This window comes from Podarcis melisellensis, assembly GCF_964234715.1.
Source record: "Podarcis melisellensis genome assembly, chromosome: 13".
NCBI lineage: Eukaryota > Metazoa > Chordata > Lepidosauria > Squamata > Lacertidae > Podarcis > Podarcis melisellensis.
In genome coordinates, this window is record NC_138545.1 from 17,711,454 (window position 1) to 17,733,787 (window position 22,334).

The window sequence follows — 22,334 nt, forward strand, 5'->3', positions numbered from 1 at the left end:
TTTGATTTTTTAACCCTTCGAGTATCTCCGCATACGGCTAACAGCTTCTTGTGCTGAAGTTGACTTGGCTAAGGATGGGCGAATCGTGTCCGTTTTGAGTACTCTCAGTTTCTCGCTTTCCGTCCTGAAGTTCAGCTCTCCACATTTCCACATGCAGGTTTGTTTGTTTAAAGTCTTTATGAAAATTCATCAGCATTCTTCGGGTGAAATCTTCCTAATAACGCACGCATTCCCATGTGCAATTTTGCCTCACCTGCAGGTTTTGGTTAAGCAATATTCCCAAATGGAATCGTGGAGTTGGAAGGAACCCCCGGGGTCATCTAGTCCAACCCCCTGAAATGCAGGGATCTCAGCTTAAGCATCCATGGCAGATGGCCATCCAACCTCTGCTTAAAAACCTCCAAGGAAGGAGAGTTCACCATCTCTCGTGATCTGTCAAACAGCTCTTACTATCAGAAAGCTTTTCTGAATGTTTCCAGGGTTCCTCAACCTCTGTCCTCCAGATGTTTTGGGCCTACAACCCCCATGATCCCTAGATAGCAGGACCAGTGGTCAGGGATGCTGGGAACTGTAGTCTCAAAACATCTGGAGGGCCAAGGTTGAGGAAGCCTGGTTTAGTCGGTATCTCCTTTCTTGCAACTGGAAGCCATTGGTCCAGAGGAGGAGAAAACAAGCATGCTCCCTCCTCCATGGGACAGTGCTTAAGATATCTGAAGATGACTATCATGTCTCCTCTCGTTCGCCTCTTTTCCAGGCTAAACATACCCAACTCTTTCAAGCGCTCCTCAAAAGGCTTAGTTTCCAGACCCTTGACCACCTTGGTTGCCTCCTCTGCACACCTTCCAGCTTGTCAATATCCTTCTTAAACTGTGGTGGCCAGAATTGGACACAGTATTCCAGATGCGGTCTGACCAAGTCAGAATAGAGTGGTACTACTACTTCGCTTGATCTGGACACCATACTTCTGCATAGTGTATACTCCTGGAATGCATTTTTGTACAGTATGTCATTTTCACAGTTAAATGCATTTTTACTCACAGCTTACCCTAGTTTTTGCATTTCCATACAGACACTTGGCTGGATAAATGCCCTGCAGAGAAGTCCAGATTTTGAAGGATGGCTGTGTTTTGGTTCATGTATTTCTTTGGAAAGTGCAAATTAGCTTTGTTCGTCTTTAAATGTCAACTGCATAGCATTTCTCCCTGGTGGGCTTCTTGTCACCCCAACCCGTGACAATGTGTACTGGTTGTCCCCAAAAACTTTCGCATTCCACCAGCCCATTTAAGAAATGATACTTGCCAGTAATGGGGACACACACACAATTCACTTTTTCCAGACTCCCAAGTGCCTTGAGGCCAAACTAGACATCAGATTATTATCCACACCTTTAGACCTTGCATGACTAGTTTAAAAATAAATATCTGATAAAGGCACGCCTGAGGGAGGATAGAATCCTAGAGAATCGTAGAGTTTGAAGGCACCATGAGGGTCATCTAGTCCAGGAATCGTTTGCCCACCATGGGGCTCGAGAGGAAAGAGTTAATTTCAGGTACCGCCTCTCTGTGGGCGGAGCTATTGCAGGAAGAATGCCGGGGAGTTTCATGACGCTGCTGCAGCTATTCCTCTGTACTGTAAGTTGGGACCCTCGCGTGGAAGAGAAAATGGGGGGGGGGGGCTTTTCCTGGGTTAATATACAGTACTGCAGTACATGATGGAAGCCAAAACTCCTGGGTTCACCAGCAGTGAATCGCAGATTAGTTCTTCTGACACACTACTAGTCAGTCGAGTTTAGATCCCACTCCTTCTGTCTTTCGGTGCAAATGCTTATGAATTAAATTAATTGCAATCTGCATTTTGTGTTTGCGAGTGTAGAACCAGAGATCGTCGATTATTCCCGATAAAAGATGGATGCGTGTGATTTTTGTGTCTGCCCTTTATCAAGAGGCTCGTAACCTTAACACGTTTAACCTTCTGCACTGGCCGCTTTTCGCTGCGGAATTCTGTGAATGTTTACTCCCAATACCCTGTGCTGAACAATCTGGAGGAAAATAAAGTGTGAATAGTGGGGAAAGGAAAGCTAAGAACACTCAATAGGAGAAAGTTATAAACCAGGACTCTTTTGATGGCTTTCCCACATTTTGGACACCAGGTGTGTTGGCTGAGTTCTGTTGGGAGCCGGTGAACTCTTTGCATTCGTCTCCTTGTCGTGTAAGGGGGAAAGCCGCTTCTCCTTTTCCATATGACGGAGGTTCTTGCCCGCATCCATAAGGCTGATCTTTGTGTTTTTTATTCTCCTTTTAGTAGCTTCTTGTCTCATTAAATCACAGGTGGGGAACCTTTTTCAGATTGAGGGCCACATTTCCTTGTGGGCAGCCTTCTCAGGACCAGAGGCAAAAGCGTGTGGAGCAATGACAATAAATGTTTCCTTTGTACAACACGCTTAATAACTTGGCACACACTCACACACCCCTCTCTACCCTGGCCCTGCTCTAGATCCTTAGGGACCAGTTTCCATTTATTTCATGGTTTTCGAGTGGGTTCCAGAATCTACTGTAGCAATTCAGCAATGTTCCAGTAGATTATATTATGGATTGTGGGGTGGGTTTTTTTTTTTTTGGTATGATTCTTATTTACCAGCCTCAAAATGAGCCCTTTTCAAAACTGTATTTCCAGGGCTCTGCATTTCCATATCACAACAGTCATTTCCACCCCCTTATTTGTTTCCAAGATTGAAGGTCAAGACGGAACCTCTTCTGTCCCATCCAAGCCATGTCTGTAGGCCCCAGTCTCGTGAGGATGAGTGTCCTCTTCCGGCCACGCCTTCTGATGTTACTGGACCACCCGCATCGCACTGTCCACGCCTCCTGGGCTGCCTTCGCCGGACACAACAAATGGTCCAAGGTCAAAAACATTAAGGGTCCAAAGGACGAAGCTCGGGCCCGTGTCTTCCAGAAGCTTAGCATGTTGATCCGACTGGCTGTAAGAGGTACAGCGGCAGGATTTCTGTTGCTATTCTGCGATGGAAGCGCAGATTCCTAGTGCACAGCTAGGCTCCCATGTTTCCGCTTGCTGCGTGGCAAGTGTGCCCCCGGTTTCTGGCAAGTATGGGCAAAACCCAGCTTTGCCCACATACTTGGAGCAACAAATCTGGTCAGTGGCCACCCCCGCAGTTCCTGTTCCCCAGCTCCCAAGATTTATACAGAATGCACTAAGCTACCTTCCCCTCCCTTATGCTGAGTTTTCTTATTCTTTTTTTGATAATTATTTTTATTAATTTTCAGTTACAGTCCAATAATAGCCTCATTATAACAATGCCAAATTATAATACCATTACCAATACCAATCATTCAAATACCGAATTATATAATTTAAGTGGCCGCCCGCGTGCTAGATTTGATGGTTTGATGATTTTCTTTATTTCTGCATTCCAAAACCTTATTGATTTCAATTACGTTCCAGTCAAAATAATAATCCCTTATACAACAGCTGCACAATTAATAACTTTTATTTGCGTTGGCACATTAAATGATTTATAGAATTACAAGCGAGGCACTCAAACTATATCCTTGTTCTTCCTGTGTGTGGCAATTATTTTGTCCATGGTGTTTCTTCCTTACGCTGAATTTTCGATTGTAAACACTTCAAGGCAAAGCGAGGCACTCAAACTATATCCTTGTTCTTCCTGTGTGTGGCAATTATTCTGTCCATGGTGTTTCTTCCTTACGCTGAATTTTCGATTGTAAACACTTCAAGGCAAAGACGCTCTTGCGTTCCCATCATTCTGTGAAGCGAGACAACGCTTTATCATAAACCATTTGTTTAAGGGTAATCTTCTGTCTTCCTGCATTGTCTTTGCCAGAAGGCGGACCCAATCCGGAACTGAACACGAATCTCGCCAATATTATTGAGCAGTGCCGCAGCAAGAGCATGCCCAAGGCCTCCATCGAAGCAGCACTCACCCGCGGGGTACGTTTCTGAGCTGTTTGGAGCCAGGGCACAGATGCAGATGCTGCCACCTCTTTTGTGTGAGAGGAGAAAGTTTTGTGTGTGTGTGTGTGTGTCTGGTGGGGTAACAAGGAAATGGTAGTGATTGGAAAGGGGTTGGTTGGTCTGTGTCATTCGCCGTCTTTTGTGTCCCCAAGCCACCCTTGCCCAAAACTTAGTAGTGGTGTAAAATCTTTTGATTCTCCACATGACACTGAACTACAACTCCCATCATCTCTCTCTCTCTCTGTGTGTGTGTGTGTGTCCTGCAAGATACAACTTACTGTTCTTTTCAACTTTTCTCTTTCGGTAGGAAAAAATCAAATCGTCCTACCTGCTGTATGGGGTGCGAGGGCCTGGCGGCTGCACCCTACTAATTGAGATGCTGACGGACAATACGAAAAGGTCCTTCAATGAAATCCGGCATCTTCTGAACAAACACGGGTTAGTGTGGGGGTGAAGTGGTCGGCTGGGGGTGGGGAACACATCTGGCTTGCAGTGGTTGAGAGGGTCTTACTGGGTTGGAGGAGAGGGTCTGGATTATTTGCTTCCTGGTGGTCACAGTGCGGCTTTTCTGGATTCTCTTTGGACTGGAGAAGTTCAAGCATTTCCCATCATATGGCGATGGCAGACAGCAGATGTTGGCTGCTCCTTCTCCTCTGTGTTCCTCACCCTCTCAACTTACTTGTTGGAGCTGAACCTCCAATGGCTCTTCGACTCAGGCAGATTCCCCATGCATTTCAGCATTGCAGCTGCACACATTCAACTCCAATGCTTGTGGGGCTGGGATATCAGGGGCAGGACAGAGGCGGTGGGGACAACACATCCTTGTTCTCCCCACCTCATCGCTACGTGATGGGGAACATGTGAGGAAGATTCTGTGTCCAGGGCAGCTGTCTACCAGCTCCATCTGGTATGCCGGCTGAGACCCTACCTGTCTCACCAGAGTGTTGCATGCTCTAGTTATCTCCCGCTTGGACTACTGCAATGTGTTCTACATGGGGCTACCTTTGAAGGTGACCCGGAAACTGCAACTAATCCAGAATGTGGCAGCTAGACCGGCGACTGGGAGTGGCCGTTGAACTACATTGGCTCCCAGTACGTTTCCGAGCACAATTCATAGTGTTGGTGCTGACCTTTAAAGCCCTAAACGGCCTCGACCCAGTGTACCTGAAGGAGAGTCTCCACCCCCATCATTCAGCCTGGACACTGTTGTCCAGCTCCGAGGGCCTTCCCGGCAGTTCCCTCACTGCAAGATGTGAAGCTGCAGGGAACCAGGCAGAGGGCCTTCTTGGTAGTGGCACCCATCCTGTGGAACGCCCTCCCACCAGATGTCAAGAAAATAAACACTACAGAAGACATCTGAAGGCAGCCCTATTTAGGGAAATTTTTAATGTTTGATGTTTTATTGTGCTTTTAATATTCTGTTGGAAGCCGCCCAGAGTGGCTGGGGAAACGATGGCTCTCCTATTATTATTATTATTAATTTATTTATACCCCGCCCATCTGGCTGAGTTTCCCCAGCCACTCTGGGCGGCTGTTGTTGGACCACAACTCCCACCTGTGTCCTTTGGCTGGGGCTTATAGGAGCTGGCGTTCAGAGTGTGTCAAAATGCCAGCCTTGCCCAACCTGATGCCCTTGAGACATTTTGGACTCCAGCTACCATCCGCTGCCAGCCAGCATGACTGCTTTGGCTGGGGCTTATGGGAGTTGTAGTCCAAAGTACTTGGAAGTCTCTGGGTTGGGGACGCCTGCAATAAGGGGTGTTTGGGTTGGGGTTTTCTAGTTTCTCTCTGGGTGGAGAGGGATGTACTCTAGTAAGTTGGAGGTGGGACCATAGGAACCTGATTTCTCTGGGAAGAACATGGTTAAATAATGTGTGTATGGTACAGGACTGAGGCCTGCATATCATATGCAGCCTCTGAGCAAATCGTATTCCCACACTGCTTCTAGTTTTGAACGTCTTATTATATTTTTAGATCTTGTGGTTCACTATCACTTAATGTCCGTGCTGGGGGCGGGCGGATTGCTGCCCCCCACTTTGTGTTCCCCGCAGGGGACAACTTGTCGACGGTGCCCAGCATAACTTTGAGAAGAAGGGCGTTGTCACGGTGAGCAGCGAGAACCGGTCTGGCAACGCCGTCACCTTGGACCAGGCCCTGGAGCTGGCTATCGAGGCTGGAGCGGAAGATGTCCAAGAGGAGGAAGATGAGAACGAGAAGATGCTTCTGAAGGTGAGAGGCAGGTTTCTCATGTAGCTGCACTACTGTGTTCGAGTCTACGAAGCGTTTGTGGCTGAATGCCTTTCCTATTTTGCCCCCTTCTGCCCAGTTTGTTTGCGCTGTGCCAACATTGCGCCAGGTCCGTGAAAAGCTCGACTCGCTGGGCCTCTGTTCTGTCTCTGCCGGCCTCGAGTTCATCCCGACCGTCAGCACCCAGTTATCGGACGAGGAGATGGATCAGGCGTCGCGGCTGCTGGAGGCTCTGCGGGACAACCTGGATGTAGTCCGTGTGCACGACAATATTGCATAGATTGATGAGCCTCCCTGGAGAACCTCTCTCAGCATCAGTGGCAGAAGACTGCTATAAGCTGTGGCCTGATGTGCACCATGTCAGAAGCCTTGCTGCGAGGTCTAATTTGAGGTGCCTTTTCTGAGCAGTTAAGGGTGGCAGCCAGGAATGAGGGTTATTGTGCTGCTGAGGCTTCCCCTTGTCTCCCCTGCTGGACTTTTCTCTCATAGTTAATGGTACCTTACCTGGAGGCAGGCCCACACTGTGAGCAAAATCCAAGGGGCCCTCGAGCAGCTGTGGATGTCGAGTGAGCACTCTGGCAAGGCTGGATTCTGGCTCTGTTTTGCACACTTCTTCTGCTGGAAAATCCAAGGAGTGTTCACTACAAAGGCCTCCTCATTGAAGCCGCAACGTTCTCTGGAGTTCCAGTACTGAAGCAAGGTCCATGGACTTTTAGCCTTATTGATGACCCAGGAACAGCCAATGAATTGAGGTTATTCATGAGCCAGCAATGGCATAGTTACTGAATGCCCCACTACCTCACCATTTGACTCAATGCCCAAATGATCCAAGTGGGATTTTTATGTTTTCTCAGGCATTGTTTGGAGGTGGGTGTGATTGAATAACCCTGCAAGGGCAAAAACCTTTGATAACATTGTCCACTTTAGAGTGGAAGGCTGCAAAGCAGCATGAGGCTGAAAACAGGTGTCATGTTTTTAAGTGTGGTGGAAGCAGTCTGAAAGCTCACATGTATTTTGCCTTGGAAGACATTTGTTGTCAAGAGGCAGAAAATGGTGTGTTCAACAAGCCACGATTCCCGTCTTTATCCTGAGTGTTGCCTGACGTTTGGAGAGAGCTAATTAAAGTTTTGTGTTTGCTGTAGCCTTCTGGTTCTGTTGCAAAGAGCAGAAGTGGGAATAAGGAGTTTTGACTGGAAATGAGTAAAAGGACTGGCCATTACCCCCCTACTCGAGGCTCCCATAAATACTGGGTCATGCTTGTTTTCTCATTATGTTCCTGAATGCACTCTCTCTACACTTCCTTCAGTGAATGCTAGAGAGCGAGTGTTTGGGAGTACGTTGGCAGCTAGTACACGTCTTCAAAACTATTTGTGTATGTTGCCGAGTGTTCCCTTGTTGATGTGTGTAAATTGAGCACCTGCCTGCCTTTGTTGCTGCATGTGAGAGGCGGTGTGGATTACTCTCTGCACATGAAGCTGCTGCCCTTTTGGTATTTGTTTGGTGGCTGTGCATACAAATGTGTGATATTAACAGGTGGATACCTGCATGCCTGCATTTTAAGCATCTCCCTGTGCCTGCATCGGGTGCATGTGAGAGTGTGGATTTCACTGGACGTCTACCAGTGCCACACTATGTGAAAATTAACTCCTTCGTCTCTTTCCAAGTACCTGTCCTTTCAGTCTCTCCACGTTTATGTACTGTGGCTTTTACACGATAGCTGTATGCTATACACTGTCATTTTGTGAAGAACCTACAGAATTCCCAGTACACCTGCAAAACCACAAAAAATAACCTACTACAAAGAGTGGGAACATGTTTCTGCATCAATGTGCTCTGGTTCAGGATGACAGTGTGTGTTTTTTGGCAGAAGCTGTGTCAGCCATTTTAGCCTGAAACTGGTTTTTGTTATACAGTGGCACCTTGGGTTAAGTACTTAATTCGTTCTGGAGGTCCGTTCTTAACCTGAAACTGTTCTTAACCTGAGGTACCACTTTAGCTAATGGGGCCTCCTGCTGCTGCTGCTGCTGCACGATTTCTGTTCTCATCCTGAAGCAAAGTTCTTAACCTGAGTTACTATTTCTGCGTTAGCGGAGTCTGTAACCTGAAGCGTATATAACACGAGGTACCACTGTATATATATATAGTATGTACCATTAAGACAAAACACACTGCTTCCTACCCTGAAAAAAGCCCGCGCTCCAAACTATTACCAAAATCTGACCAAAACTGGGAGATTGTGGAGGCCGAGAAGTCCACAAGAGAGAATCCTTTAATGGAACTGTGTTCTCACATACCTGATCTCAAAGATTCCTGCAGGCCGGGGCAAAATTTCTAAAGCTTTATTACAAACAGGTTTCACTGATGAGTCCTGTATACAAGCCTCTTATCATACAGGCCCAAGAAAGTAGAAGAACCTGTCACAATGCTTTGTTCAGTCGCCATCAGCTCCTCCTCCGATGCAAATGTCTCTGTGTAGAGAGTTAAGTATGCCCACATGATTCTGCCAATACTGGCCTAATTCTGCTCCGGCTCGACCCAAGGAAACCCCCAACCATTAGTGACAGTGATTTTCATTAAAGTAGAAACACTGAAAGAAAAAAATTGACAAGCAATCATTTGAAGTACCTATTTCAATAGTGTGTGTGAATGTAAATACATGGCTACTCCAGGGGAGAGACAGCCAACACATTGCCCTCCAGGTGCTGTTAAGACTGCAATTCCCATCATGCCTGATCATTGGCCATACTAGCTCAGGCTGATGGGAGCTGTAGTCCAACTGCATCTGCAGGGAACCACATTGGCTACCCCTGTTAGGGTGTCTCCATGCAAACTGATGCCCATGAAGAATAAAAGAGACAGCTCCAGCTTCAAAGCAGAACTAGCAGTTTATGACATCTATGCAGTTGCAGCTACTAGAATACTCAGGTGGAATAATGGACGGCTCCGGCCCAATTCAGTCAGTGTCACTCTCTGGGCTTTGGGGGATGGGGGAGCCTCCTGAGGGAGCGCAGGGCAGGAAAAGTTCTGCATATCCGTTGCCGCTCGGTGGGGAAGGGGTGGCGGTGGGGAAGTCCAGGCCCACAGGCCCAGCCAGGCCTTGGCTTTGGAAAGCCTCATAGTCAGTCCCAGGGTTTCCTGAGGGCAACCCCTCAGGAGGGGGGCCATCCGCTTGGCGGCACACCTCAAAGCGCAGCCAGCGGTACCCGGTGCACTTGCGAGCTCCTGGGCAGCTCTGGATGAGGTGCTGAATGGCCGGGTGGGAGAGGCCAAAGAACTCAGCCCCTGCTGGCTCAAGCTGCGCTGCTCCCACAGCCTCAAGAAGCTGAGCGTGGCAGGCGTCGGGAGTGGAGCCAGCGACCACGCAGCCCGGCTCATCCTCAGGGGCAATCTCAAAGTGTGGCCCGCCACCGCCGTCCTTGATCTGGCAGGTGTAGAGGCAGCGGTGGACTGGTCTGCGGGTGCTGGCGAAGATCCTGGTGCTGCAGTAACCGACGGGATAGATGGCCGTCTCCGTGTGGAAGCCTGGGCGGTCGGGAACAATTTCCCCCAAGCTGTAGACGGTCAGTGGACCCAACGCAATGGGTAAAACCGGCCGCCCAGAAGGATCCAAGGGAAGTGGCGGAACCAGCCGGCGGACGCTGAGATCGGGGGCCGCCCTGCGCTTGGAGGCCCGGCCGTTCTCTTTGCCCTTGCGTTCTCGGCGGGGCTTGCGGGCAGCCGGCTCATCCGGCGAGGGCTGCGAAGCGGAAGCGGCGGCCGGCAGAGGAGGCTCGTCTTCCGCCAGGGCTTGCGCTTGCAACAGGCGAGCGAGCAGGAACCGGCGCTCTTCACGGACACGCAGGTATTTCGCCTCGAGCCTGGCAATCTCATCGCACAGAGCTGCATTCTCGTAAACCAGCACTTTGGCCGCACGGCGCAAGCGCCGGAATTTCAGGCGGTAACGCTCGCCTTGGTTTTTGCGTAGGGTTTTCTTCATGGCAAGGGGGGAGGGCAGGATGGAAGGGGGCTCGCTTGAGCAGACAAAAGCTGGGGAGGAGAAAAGATTCAAGAGGCAATTCCAATATTAACACACACACACACACACACACACACACACACACCATACAAACATTTCCAGCTCAATATTATCCCCAGGATCAGAGTGAGTAACCATCTTTCATAATGCTAAAAAGGCTCAGATACACATTCAGATGAACAGTATACACCTTGGGTGTACTGCTATCCCTAAATCCAGGCACTAGAATGTTTTTGTACCTTCAGGGGTGCCTGAAATTATGCTCAAAAGAACATAGGATATTTTTTTTCCTCTCTAACTGGATCTTCACCTGCACAAGATGCTGAAGGCTCACTGTGGGTTCTTGGCATCTGCTCAAAGAATCTCCTACTAGGAACTTGCATGAGTTTTCCATTCTGACATTTCCATCCCATTTTGCTACCATTTCCCTCCAGTAGCAGTAAAATATTATGGGATTTTAAAAGGCATGACTTCCTGGCCGGTTTCTTATTTTAGATATTAAAAGCATCAAACAAAGGGCAGGCAGTTCTGTAGCAGTAGGGTAAACTGGAGTAATAGAAAATATTAAATACAACCTCCATAAAGCTAGGAGTACTTAGCAAAGCTCCTCTCCGGAATGGAAATGGAATGAGGAAGCCGTAGCCAAAGAGTTTAGAGCTTTGACAGCAGTTTATAAAATTATGTAGAGCAAGGATGGGGAACATCCAGAGGTTGCTGAACTGTAGCCATAATCTATGGCCATTGATCACATTGGCTGAGGGCTGAAGGGAACTGGAGTGCAATATCTGGAGAGCCACAGGTTTCCCAATCCTGATATATAGTGTGGATATGTGTTTTCCCACATCCCTGTTCCATATTAGACCATACCGCCCTGTGATCCTCAGATGAAGGGTGGTAAAAACAAGAACTCAGGGTGACTCAGTTAAATGTACTGGCAGTAGGATCACGACAGATCAGGCTAACGGCCCGTCTAGTCTAGCATCATGGAAGGTATTCGTCCTATACACGTCATACACGTAAAGCACATGCAACACACATTTACAGCTCATGGCTCCCACCCCTAAGAATCCCCGGAGTTAAGGGTGCTGGGAACTGCAGCTTTGCAAGGGTAAAACTACAACTCCCAGGTTTTGTTTTTTAGATGCCGCGTGCTTTAAACGTATGGTGTGGATCCGTCGTCTAAGTTTTACTCAAGGCAGACCCAGTGAAATTAATGGGCATGACGAAGCTAGGGCCCGTTCATTTCAACAGGTCTACTCCTGAGCAAAACTTAGTTGCCTACCATCCCTGCTCTCACACTGGCCCGTCAGATGCAAGCCTAAAGCAGGACCCGAGTTGCAATTTATGCTTGCAACTTATGCTGAATTTGGTGGTCGCTGCGACACATGCAGCGCTTTTGCCAAGGAAGCGGCTGCAAATGATGCAACTGCCTACAAACAATCGATGCTCGGCCACGGGATCCCGCCCCCCCATTCCCCTCTTTCATTTGCAGCCCCCCAGCTTCTCACCCAAATGTTGCTGCGGCTGCTGCTGCTCCCTTTGCTCTCCCGGAAGCTCTGGCGGGGACCGGAAGCTTCCCTGCGCCGCGCGCCCCGCCTGCGTAACCCTTTCCTCCCTGGACAAAAGGACGGCCTGGTTTCCAATCAGGAAGGGGCGCGGGGAGCGAGGAGGGGTCGCCAACCTTTTGCTTCGGGCGGGGCAACAATGTCAGAATGTGGACTGAAAGGTCCTGAGCGATGCTGGTCAGTGGTCACAATGCGAAAAGCCCTCCTTGTTGCGCCCGGCGCACCTCCTGCTCCCTCTGCGGAGTGGGAGCCAGCCCTGCACTGCTGCTGCATCGCTGTCTCTCTAGGCCGGAGAAAAGTCATATCCCTACGCCTGTTAAATGGCACAGGAGCCCCATCAGGAGACAAAATCTGCAGCTGGATTCTTGGAAGGGATAAGGGAGGGAAGCCAGAATTCCGGCTGAGAAGGAAGTGGGGAGTCTTATTTACCAAGGGGGGTGGTACCAGGTTCAAGTCATGGCATCTCAGGTACTGCTGGGAGAGGCCCCTGCCTGAAACCCTGGAGAGCTCCCGCAATCAGTGTTGACAGTATTGAGGGAGATGGGCCAATGGCCTGGTTCACTTTCCCATTTTTGCGCTATGAGGTGTGCAACATGCTAACAAACATTTCATGTTAAATGTCACCAGAGCTGGGGGAAAATGGCCGCACAAATCCACCTCAAAATCCACTCCTGCAAAAATTTCGTGCCTAATATGTTACTGTTTTCCCCCCGACATCCTAACACTGACTTTCAGAGACATCTGATGGTATCTGATATTTGACATCCAATATTAGATAGTAAAGCGGACCATGAGACTTCTGAGTGCGTGTAAACCACCTAAGCTAGTGCCCCCCCCCCCCAGAACATCGCGTGGAAGTAAATTCCGGAATTAAATTTTAAAAAGATTGCTTAGGGCCTCTGCACGTGTTCAAAGACAATTTCGCCTTCACATCCTTTGTGGGCACTATGTCCTTCCTGTCACTGAAAGCATACGAAAGCATATTTGGGGTGGCGCCTATTAAGCAATTGCCTAATAAGCAATTGACACTCCTTTCCTAATACACAATGTCTTTGGGACAATTTATTTTTCTAACCCTTTCCCCACTGGGGAATGCCAAGTGGGTTTCCTCTCGTTGTCCTCTATCCTCTTAGGACTAATGAAACAATATTTCTGCCCTACAGACAAAATCTGATCCAGCCAGGCTGGCTGGCTGACAACGCGTGGGTGAAGAAATGAATTACCCAAGGTCATTTTACTATAACGCGCGCCACGACTCATCCACGGAGCCCTTCGGCTTTTGCTATGGGGTTTGGGGCGGGGAGTGTGATTCCACCCGTGACAACCGCCCCCCTCCATCAGCTCTCGTCCCTTCCTGGTGGGAGATGTGGGGGGAGGTCGGAAGGCGGCACGCGCAGGAGATCTTCGGTCTCTACTGGCTGCTAGTGCTCCTGGTGCGCCGGAGCAGGGAAGGGGGGAGCGGAGCCAAGCGGGCAGGAGGAGGCGGAGCTGGGCCTGGCGGTGGTGCATTGTCTGCCGGGCTTAACCCCTCGCGTGCTGCGAGTCGTGCAGGGGGGCTGTGGAAACGGTAAGGGGCGGCAGCGCAGCGCGGGCGAGGGGATGGGAGGAAAGGGGGAGCCTTCGCCGGAAGGCACCCGGCTGCGCACAGTACCAAGGGACCTTGGAGAAGGCTAGGCCATACGCTGCCCCGGGGGCGGGAGAAGGGACAAAGATCCTGGCAAGGGGGGGGGGCGTGGGCTGGCAACGAGGCTCAGGTCTCCAGGCCCGGGGATCGGGAAAGGGGGCCCTGGCGGAAGGCGCGCCCCGAAGCTGCTGCGCTTGTGCGCTCTGGCCGGGGCTGCGTGATGTTGGGTTTAAGGAGAGCGCGCTCCCTCTGCCCCGGCATGCGGAGATGAGGGAGCCCAGCGAGAAGCAAGAATTTGGGAGGCTACGGAGACCTCTTGATTCCTATAGGGAAGGACCTGCGGTTGCGAGGTGCGAAGAGGAAGGTGTAAGGATGTGGGCCCCGATCCTTCCCAAGCGCGATCCTTTGCAGAGAGGGGGCCGCTCCCTTTAGGCCCCGAGCGGACCTGCGGGATGCGCGTGTCCCTGGGGCATGCGCGTGGCACCGTAAACCTTAGCGAGCTCAGTTTTCCTTCCCAGCTTCGGTTCCGCCACAAGATTTCCCCCGGGGTCACGCCATACATTCAGAACACGCCAATGCTACCTTAACAGTCCTGGAGAATCCTGGGAACTGTAGTTTGTCGAGGGTGCTGGGACATGTAGTTCTGCGAGGCCCACAGCCTTGACAAACTACAGTTCCTATGATTCTTTGGGGGGGGGGCAAAAAAGAGTGATACAAGAGTAGTTTCAAGGTATGGTGCACGAGTTGCCTTGGTATGACAAAGAGTCTGACTTGGAGACTCGTTTTTTGTAGGTGTGATTTACATTGTTTTATCTTACCCTCTGCATACATGCGTCATTCTCACAACAGCCCTGAAAGGCGAGCTCTGATTCGTCTTTATGCCAAGCTACAGTTCCCAGGATTCTTTGTGGGAGAAGCCGTGACACTTAACAGTGGTATAAGGCTGCTTTAAAGTTATGGTGTGGGTGCGAAATGCCTGCCTGCTGGCTTGCCCTTCCCTCTCTCATCCCTGTGTCTGTAAGTGTCAGAGAGGGATGCTGCTTCTACAGCCCAATAGCACCAGACCTGCACAGAAGGACCCCTTTACTACCTTACCTGGCATAATCTTTATCCAGGCCAGAGCTAGCAGTGTGGGAGCCTCACCCAGCTTTGTCCCCATCTACTGACACTCTCTTCTCCCCCATGCAGATGGAATCGGTACCCTACCCAGGCTTCCCAGTGGATGCTGAAAACAATGGACCCTTTCCTCTGGAGGAGGACGATCCCAGCGTCCCAAAGTACAATCCGCTTTCTTTCTCCTTTTCCTTTCCTTACCTTTATAAACCCAATGAGGGCTGCTCAATTCTATGCCCATTTACCTGGGAGTGAGTGGACTCAGCTGGGTCTTTCTTCTGGGGAAACATGTGCAAGACCAGGCTGTGTGACACTTAACAGTCCTGGGGTTGCATATGCTTTGATATCTGATATGTGGCACTTAAGACTTCGATGTGGCACTTTTGCAAGAACTCTGGTCTTGGCAGGTGGTGGTGGTTGCAGAACTGCGTGCCCAAGGAAGATTGGCCTCTCCCAATTCCCTGGGCACCTCCCTTCATTCCACGAACATGGGGCCACCACCGAAAAGGCTCTGTCATGGGCCACCATCAACCAGGCAGGGCCCTGTGATGACACCACCACTAAGGCCTCGCCTGCCCATTGCAGTGTTTGGGGTGGTTGATCTAGGCATCATTTGTGCAATGCAGAAAGGAGAGTAACTTGGGAGAAAATGACAAGTCTTCTTCTGGTCAATGTAGGTCTTTGATTCACAGGCTCAGGGAACCCACATTTCAGTGTAAACATCCACTTTGTGAAAAAACCTAAAGGATTTTTGGGCCACCCCAACCCTTGAATTTGTATTTATTTTTAATGGGCATGTGAGATTTGTGTGAGGAAGGTTCTGTAAGGTTGCCCCGTCTAAATGGCTTGTCCTTTAGGTTCTCAGTCGTCAAACCACATTTCCCCTGGATGGAGCACGGGGAGGAGATGCAGCTGCCAGAGCCAGGAGAGAGGCAGGAGCTGACAGTGGTCAACGCAGGTAAGGAGCAATGGCTTGCTTGCACCAAGGGGACAGTGCGGTCTAGCGGTTAGAACTTTGGGGAAATCAAGCTCTACATCCCCACATGGCCAGGACGCTCACGGGGGTGACTTGGGCTGGTTGGTCTTAGGCCTACGATGATTTTGTTATATGCTTGATTTTCATAGAATCATAAAGCTGTAGAATTGAAAGGAACCCTGAGGACTGCCTAGTTCAAAACCCCCTGCAGTTCAGGAATACGTAGCTGTCCGCTGGTCTCCCAGAACCAGATGAGGCATGAAAATGGCGGAGGAGAGGTTGGCTGCTTGCAGGCACAGTTTCTGATTGCTAGAAAAAAGACCTGGAGAGGAGGGGACCTAGGAAGCTACGGGGAGGCACGGATTTTCAGTCTCAGCAACTGCTCCATGGAGACAAAAATCCCTCCCATAGGGTGGGAGATGACTTGCTGTCCCCAGTGGCAGAGCTTCATGCTGCAGCACCAGGGGTGCGGGGAGCAGGCGGGTGCGGGGCTGGTGCATGTCCTGGGGGCGTGGCATGCCACCTGTGAGAGCGTGGCACCCAGCGTGGGCGGGGGGGGGGGTAGCCGCAATGGCACCCCACTGGGATCGTACTGCTGGGGGCAATGCACTCGGCCCCCCCACTCCTCTTCCTTCGCCACTGGATGTCCCCATTAGGCCTGACACTCAGCCAAGTCTGTGAGGGTCGCGTTTTTGCTAATAAAGAATTAATTCCAACTTTGAACTGTGTGATAACAACAACAACAATTTATTTATATCCCGCCCATCTGGTTGGGTTTCCCCAGCCACTCTGGGTGGCTCCCAACAGAGTATTAAAAACACGATAAAACATCAAACATTAAAAACTTCCTTAAACAGGGCTGTCGTCAGGAGTCTTCTAAAAATCAGATAGTTGTTTATTTCCTTGACGCCTGAAGGGAGGGTGTTCCACAGGGAGGGCGCCACTACTGAGAAGCCCCCTTTGCCTGGTTCCCTGTAGCCTCACTTGCCTACATGCTCCTGTGACAATAAGCCTGATCCAGCACAGCACTTCTTCACGATCTTCCTTTCTCCCACCAGGTTCTGACACAAGTGAGGAAGAGGAGGAAATGGTGGAAGGTGCTGAGGAGCAAGGGGTTTCGACTTGCCTGGAGAGCTGGGATTGGGGCCAAGCAGTGTCAGGAGAGAAGGACGCGGAGGCCTCCGTCGCCACAGACCCTCGGCCGTTCCGCTGCTCGGAGTGTGGCAAGGGCTTTGCCCAGAGCTCAAACCTGGTGAAGCACCAGAGGATCCACACCGGGGAGCGCCCGTTCCGGTGCCCCGAATGCGGCCGCGGCTTCAGCTGGAGCTCCTCGCTGGCGGAGCACCTCAAGGCGCACGGCGGGCGCCGCCCCCACGCCTGCGGCGAGTGCGGGAAGCGCTTCGCCCGGGGCTCTACGCTCGCGGAGCACCAGCGGGTGCACACAGGGGAGAAGCCTTTCCGGTGCCACCAGTGCGGGGCCCGTTTCTCGCAGAGCTCCACCCTGGCGCACCACTTGCGCACGCACTCGGGCGAGCGCCCCCACGCCTGCCCCGACTGCGGGAAGCGGTTCGGGCGCAAGTCCACCCTCGTCACGCACCGGCGGACCCACACCGGCGAAAAGCCCTACCTGTGCAGGGAGTGCGGCCGCTGCTTCGGCGTCAGCTCTGACCTGGCCAAGCATGTGCGCAACCACCGCGCCAACGGCAGTGGCTGGGGGAATGCCGCTGCGGAAGTGCCCTGCCCTACTCCGCTGCCAGCCGCAGATCGGGGCAGGCAGCAAAATGAATATGCTTCGCTTGAGGGCTCAGATGGAGGTGGGCAGCAAAATGACCGTGCAGAGGAGGAGGAAGAGGAGGAAGAGAAAACCTTTATGTGCTCTGAGTGTGGGGAAGGCTTCAGGCAGAGTTCTGAGCTGACTCAGCATCAAAGGATCCATCTGAGTGAAGTTGCTCACAGCTGCCATCAGTGTGGAGAAACCTTCCCTGACCAGTCAGAACTAGACGCCCACGTGGCAAGTCACAGTGTGGAAGAGAAGCCACACAAATGCTCTGACTGTTACGCTTGCTTCTCTGAAAACTCTGCCCTCCAGATACATCAGAGGCTACACCTTGGAGAGTTATCCCACTTCTGCCACCAAGGAGGAGAGAACTTCCCCGATAGCTCTGACTTGGAGGAGCCCCAGAGCACCCGCAATGGGAAGGAGAATCCCTTTGAGTGTCCAGAGTGTGGGGCCCACTTTGCCGAGGCCACTGCTTTGGCTGCACACCAGACAACCCACCTGGATGTGGAATCGTTTCCCTGCCCCCAGTGTGGGAAAACCTTCCTTGATCATGATGAGTTGGCCCTTCACCAAGTGAGTCATGCTGGCAAAGGAGATGAGGAGGCGGAAGAGAAGCCTTATAAATGTACCATCTGCAGCACTTGCTTCCTGGACAGCAGTGATCTCCTGGCGCATAAAGTGAGCCATGGGGCGGATGGAAGATCCCACTTCTGCCACCAGTGTGGCGAAACGTTTCTTAGTGACTCAGAGCTTGCCATTCACCAGCTGAGCCACACGACAGAGGCTGCCTTAGACAAGCTGTACTCGTGCGCCGTGTGCGGCAAGTCCTTTGCGCTATTTGCCACACTGGCGGCGCACGAGCGCACCCACATGTCAGACGACGATGCCTACCGCTGCCCGACATGCGGCGAACGTTTTCCAGACAGCGGCAAGCTGGGGAGGCACCAGCGGCGCCACTTGGGCGAGGAGAGGCCTTTCCGGTGCCCGGCATGCGGCAAGGGCTTTGTGTTGCTTTCGGGGCTGCGGCAGCACCAACGAGACCCCCCAGCCCCGTGTCCTCAGTGCGGCGAGACCTTCGTGTGGCGCTGCCGACTCACTGAGCACTGCCGCAGCTGCCACCCGGCGGAGCGCCCCTACAAATGCCCCGATTGCGGCAAGGGCTTTGCGCAGAGCTCGAAGCTCCTGCGCCACCAGGTGACACACACCGGCGAGAAACCGTTCAAGTGCCCCGACTGCGGCAAAATCTTTAGCCAAAGCTCCAACTTGGCGGAGCACCGTCGCACGCACGCCCCCGGCAAGGCGCACTGCTGCGCGATCTGCGGCAAGGCTTTCGCCCTGGGCTCCTACCTAGCCAAGCACCAGGCCACACACACGGGCGCCCGCCCTTTCCGGTGCACCGAGTGCGGCAAAGGCTTCCGGCAGAGTTCCAACCTCATCCAACACCAGCGGACGCACACCGGCGAGAGGCCCTACGCCTGCGCCTCCTGCGGCAAATCCTTCACCCAGAACTCGCACCTGGTCAAGCACCGGCGAGTTCATACAGCCGAGAGGCCGTACCGCTGCCCCGTGTGTGGCAAGAGCTTCCGGCAGCGCGGCAACCTGGCAGAGCACCAGCACCAGCATGCCGGCACCCGCCCATACGTCTGCGGCGCCTGCGGGAAGTCGTTCCGGTGGAGCTCCGCTTTCTCCAAACACCAGCGTACTCATCTTGCTCCCTGACCCTGTGAGGAAGGGGAGAGGGGAAAGCAGGAAGTCCTCCCCCCATATTTGGCCTTCTCCGAGCACCAACGGACCTTCCTTCCTTGGTCTCTGTTTCCTACATCTAAACAGGAGGTCCCTTTCTAAGAATACAGACCAGTGAACTTGGGCTGTGCCCTGATCCTGACCTTTCATCTTAAACTTAGCCCCTTCAATCTGACGCTAAGTATGGCCTTCTGCTTTCTGACTCTGAGGCCTGGCCTTCATGCAAACAGGAAATGGATTTTGAACCTCTAATGGTGCTGACAGAATCACCCTTTGCAAACTGATGGCCCCGCAACTTCAATTTCCGTCCCCTTCTCTAAAATTTAAAATGGTCTTCGTGCTGTTTCTGGGATTTGTCCCAAGGGAACAAACCTCATAGATTCTTGTCTCGTTCTCTGAGCATCACTAATCTTTGTCATCATGCCCTGGTTAATTTTCTAATTTCAGACCTCTGATTCTTATCTTTAAATTTCAGCGATTTGAATTCAGTCCCTGACTGAATTATGTAACACCTGAAACTTTATATTTAGCCTGTGTGAGACTCCCATTTCAAAGCCTGAAATTCTAACCAGCAAGTCCTCAACTTCATCTTTGAGTCAGTTTTGTTTCCCAGGTGTTAAGGAGACCCCACACTCCCAACCCACAGAGAAGTGACAGACATTGAAGCTGGCCATTGTCCTCTGAACTTGAACTCAGGGCTTCAGGCCTTACTTTCTTCCCAGCAGGAGCCTGTCAAATGTACCATGGTCTTCTGTTCTTGGACAGCATGAGCTTGTTGAGGGGGGCGGGGGCGGTGATAGTCGAAACTATCTTTTGTAAAATTGGGGAAACGTTTGAGGAAGTTTGTTTATTTTTCTGTTGCATTTATTCTGCTGTCCCTCCAAGAAACTCAGGGCAGGTCTTTTTGGGATTAGTTACCACCCTTTTATCTTCCCTATTGTCCTGTGAGGCGGTTTGGGCTGTTTTCCCTCTCAAAGTTACTAAAAACAGCTTTGTGGCCCAGGTCTCTGGGCGAGTGGGAGCATTTCTGCCCTCATGGAAGCTTTCTTGGAAGAGGAATGCCTGGCATTTCTGTCCTCGCATCATTGTCCCCTCTATTCTGAGGTCACATTCACGCCATACATTTAAAGTACTCTGATACCACTTTAAACAATCATGGCTCCCCCAAAGGATTCTGGGAGCTGCAGTTTGTGAAGGGTGCCGAAGGCTGTTTGGAAACCCCTGTACCCTTCAAAGAGCTACAGAATTCCCTTTGAAGAGGGATTAGTCGTTAAATGACATCTGGCGGCCATTTTGTGTGAGCCGCCAGTCTAACTGAGGAAGCAAGATCCATGCCAGCAATGGGGAACCTGTGGCCTTCCAGATGTTGCTGGAGTCCAGCTCCCCACAGCCCCGGGGGACATAGCTGTCAGGGATGATGGGAGTTGTAGTCCAGCAACATACTGAGGGCTGCAAGTTCCTCATTCCCGGTCTAAACCATTAAGGGCAACGAGTGAAAGCAGTGGCGTAGCGTGGGTTGTCAGCACCTGGGGCAAGGCAAGTAATTTCCGCCCCCTAACCCGTGGATTTGCGCCCCCTAACCCTAACCCCCAGATGTTGCACCCGGTGCGGCCGGCCCCCCCTGCACCTCCCACGCTACGCCACTGAGTGAAAGGAAGGAAGGAAAGTGTAAATATAGCTAGTTTGCATGATGTTTAAACAAACAGGAAAAGCAAATCTCTTCCCACAAAGGGGCAAAACGTCACCTCCTCTTAGTTTCTTCACTTTCTGTTCCTCTCAGGCTGAATGGAACTATTGCATTCAACTCACACCTTGAACAGGGGGTTGTGGAGGAAATAAATGAGGCTGATGCGTGGCATATTTTCTTTATTGCCTTTAAAAGAAACTGCTGTTTGGGGAGGGACTCGTCTGGGTCAGGATATTGGAGACGGGGTAGGGAAAGAAAATTCTTCCTGGACAAGAGTTTTAAAAGTGTTCTTTGGAAAAATATATATATAAAGGAATGTATTGTGCTGGGTATCTGCTCCCATGCCCCTTATTAAAAACTAATGGGCTTTAGTCAAAAGGAGTCTTTCCCACAGGCGGAACTCCCTTTTAATGACCCCCCCCCCAAAAAAAGCCCAAATGAAACCCCTCTGAGATTCATTTATTTTTTATTAACAGGGTGGAAAGTTTCTTAGAAATGAAGTTAGATGGAAATGCTAATATTTGTCATAGGGATATACCTATCATAAAAGACAGGAGAGAGAGGATATCGGCCCCATTGCAATTCACGTGTTTATTCAGAAATGAGACCTGCAGTGTTCAGTGCAGGTGTGCTAGGTTCCATGCAACATTGTGGGTGCCCAGTGTGCATGTGTGACTAGGAGGTAGTGTCTTGTATGGGTGCCGAAGGCCATGTGGCAGAAGCAGGGAGCCTGTGGCCTTCCAGATTTTGTGAGACTACATTTCCCATCATTGTAGCCATTGGTCATGCTGGCTGGGGCTGATGGGAACTGGAGTACAGCATCAGCTGGAAGGCAGCAAGTTCTCCATCTCTGGTCTGTGCTAAGGCACAAAATAGCATTTTGAGCTTCTGTGTTTGTAGAAAAACTCAAGTCAGACCACTGGTCCATCTAGCCAGCCAGCATCATCTACCAACACTAAATGGCAATGGCTGGTCTGTATGGTCCTTTCCCAGCCCAGCTTCCTTAGGTCCATTTTCAAAGCTGGAGATACTGGGGAGTGTTCGTCTGCTGAAGCCTCTGCTCAACCCCCGAGCAAAGGGTCTTCTCCCTTTTTATGCTTCAGTTAATGGCTGGGTGCTACTTGGCTTGTATGTGCATGGTCTTCTGTGATTACAAAAGGCGTAGTCAGATCCGTGTGCCCTTCTGTGATGATTTAAAAAGAAATGATAATAATTCTGCTCCAAGGTGACGAAAATTCCGCAATGACAAAAAAGTGGATTCTGCAACCTGAATAAAATTATGCAAATGTGCATGGTTTATCTTTGTTTTTTGCTTCATTTGTTTTGCTGGTGATGCTTGGAATGGGGTTGGGCAAGGAGGAGCACTGAAATCCTCCCCCCCCCCCCGCTGCTATAAATTTTATGCAGCAACTGTTTGCACTGCTGAGATTCACCACCCACAGGATTAAATGTATCTTTAAAAACACAAGAAACTTGGTTGTTGGGTGGGTGGGTGGGTGGGTGGGTGGGTAGAATGAAAAGGAAGGGAGCTGAATGCCGTGGCCAATCTCATTCTGCAGCTTTTTTCTGCTGTTGTGTAACTGCAACATACACA

General features: G+C 51.0%; 3 protein-coding genes across 6 annotated transcripts; 2 read left to right on the forward strand and 1 right to left on the reverse strand.

Annotated features, from left to right (window-relative positions):
* Positions 1–18: 18 nt before the first annotated feature.
* On the forward strand, positions 19–7,378 carry TACO1 (translational activator of cytochrome c oxidase I). Its single transcript, XM_081885364.1, has 6 exons — positions 19–157; positions 2,729–2,986; positions 3,860–3,966; positions 4,298–4,428; positions 6,042–6,219; positions 6,317–7,378. The coding sequence occupies exons 2-6, from the start codon at positions 2,770–2,772 to the stop codon at positions 6,515–6,517; spliced, it is 834 nt and encodes a 277-aa protein (XP_081741490.1). The 5' UTR covers positions 19–157; positions 2,729–2,769; the 3' UTR covers positions 6,518–7,378.
* A 1,182-nt stretch (positions 7,379–8,560) lies between these two features.
* Positions 8,561–14,134, reverse strand: TBRG1 (transforming growth factor beta regulator 1). 4 transcript variants are annotated; one of them, XM_081885192.1, is made up of 2 exons: positions 13,755–14,134; positions 8,561–10,263 (listed from the first exon to the last, which is right to left on the reverse strand). In XM_081885192.1, the coding sequence occupies exon 2, from the start codon at positions 10,211–10,213 to the stop codon at positions 9,191–9,193; it is 1,023 nt and encodes a 340-aa protein (XP_081741318.1). In that variant the 5' UTR covers positions 10,214–10,263; positions 13,755–14,134; the 3' UTR covers positions 8,561–9,190. The 4 variants fall into 4 exon arrangements, with proteins under 4 accessions (XP_081741318.1, XP_081741319.1, XP_081741316.1 ...); XM_081885193.1 differs by having other exon boundaries at positions 13,779–13,799; XM_081885190.1 differs by lacking the exon at positions 13,755–14,134 and adding an exon at positions 11,934–12,237.
* On the forward strand, positions 13,580–22,037 carry LOC309354908 (uncharacterized protein). The gene is made up of 5 exons (XM_081885189.1): positions 13,580–13,807; positions 14,630–14,718; positions 15,412–15,512; positions 16,589–20,564; positions 20,716–22,037. Exons 1-4 carry the CDS (start codon positions 13,709–13,711, stop codon positions 19,027–19,029), a joined length of 2,730 nt encoding a protein of 909 aa, XP_081741315.1. The 5' UTR covers positions 13,580–13,708; the 3' UTR covers positions 19,030–20,564; positions 20,716–22,037.
* The last annotated feature ends 297 nt before the right edge of the window (positions 22,038–22,334 follow it).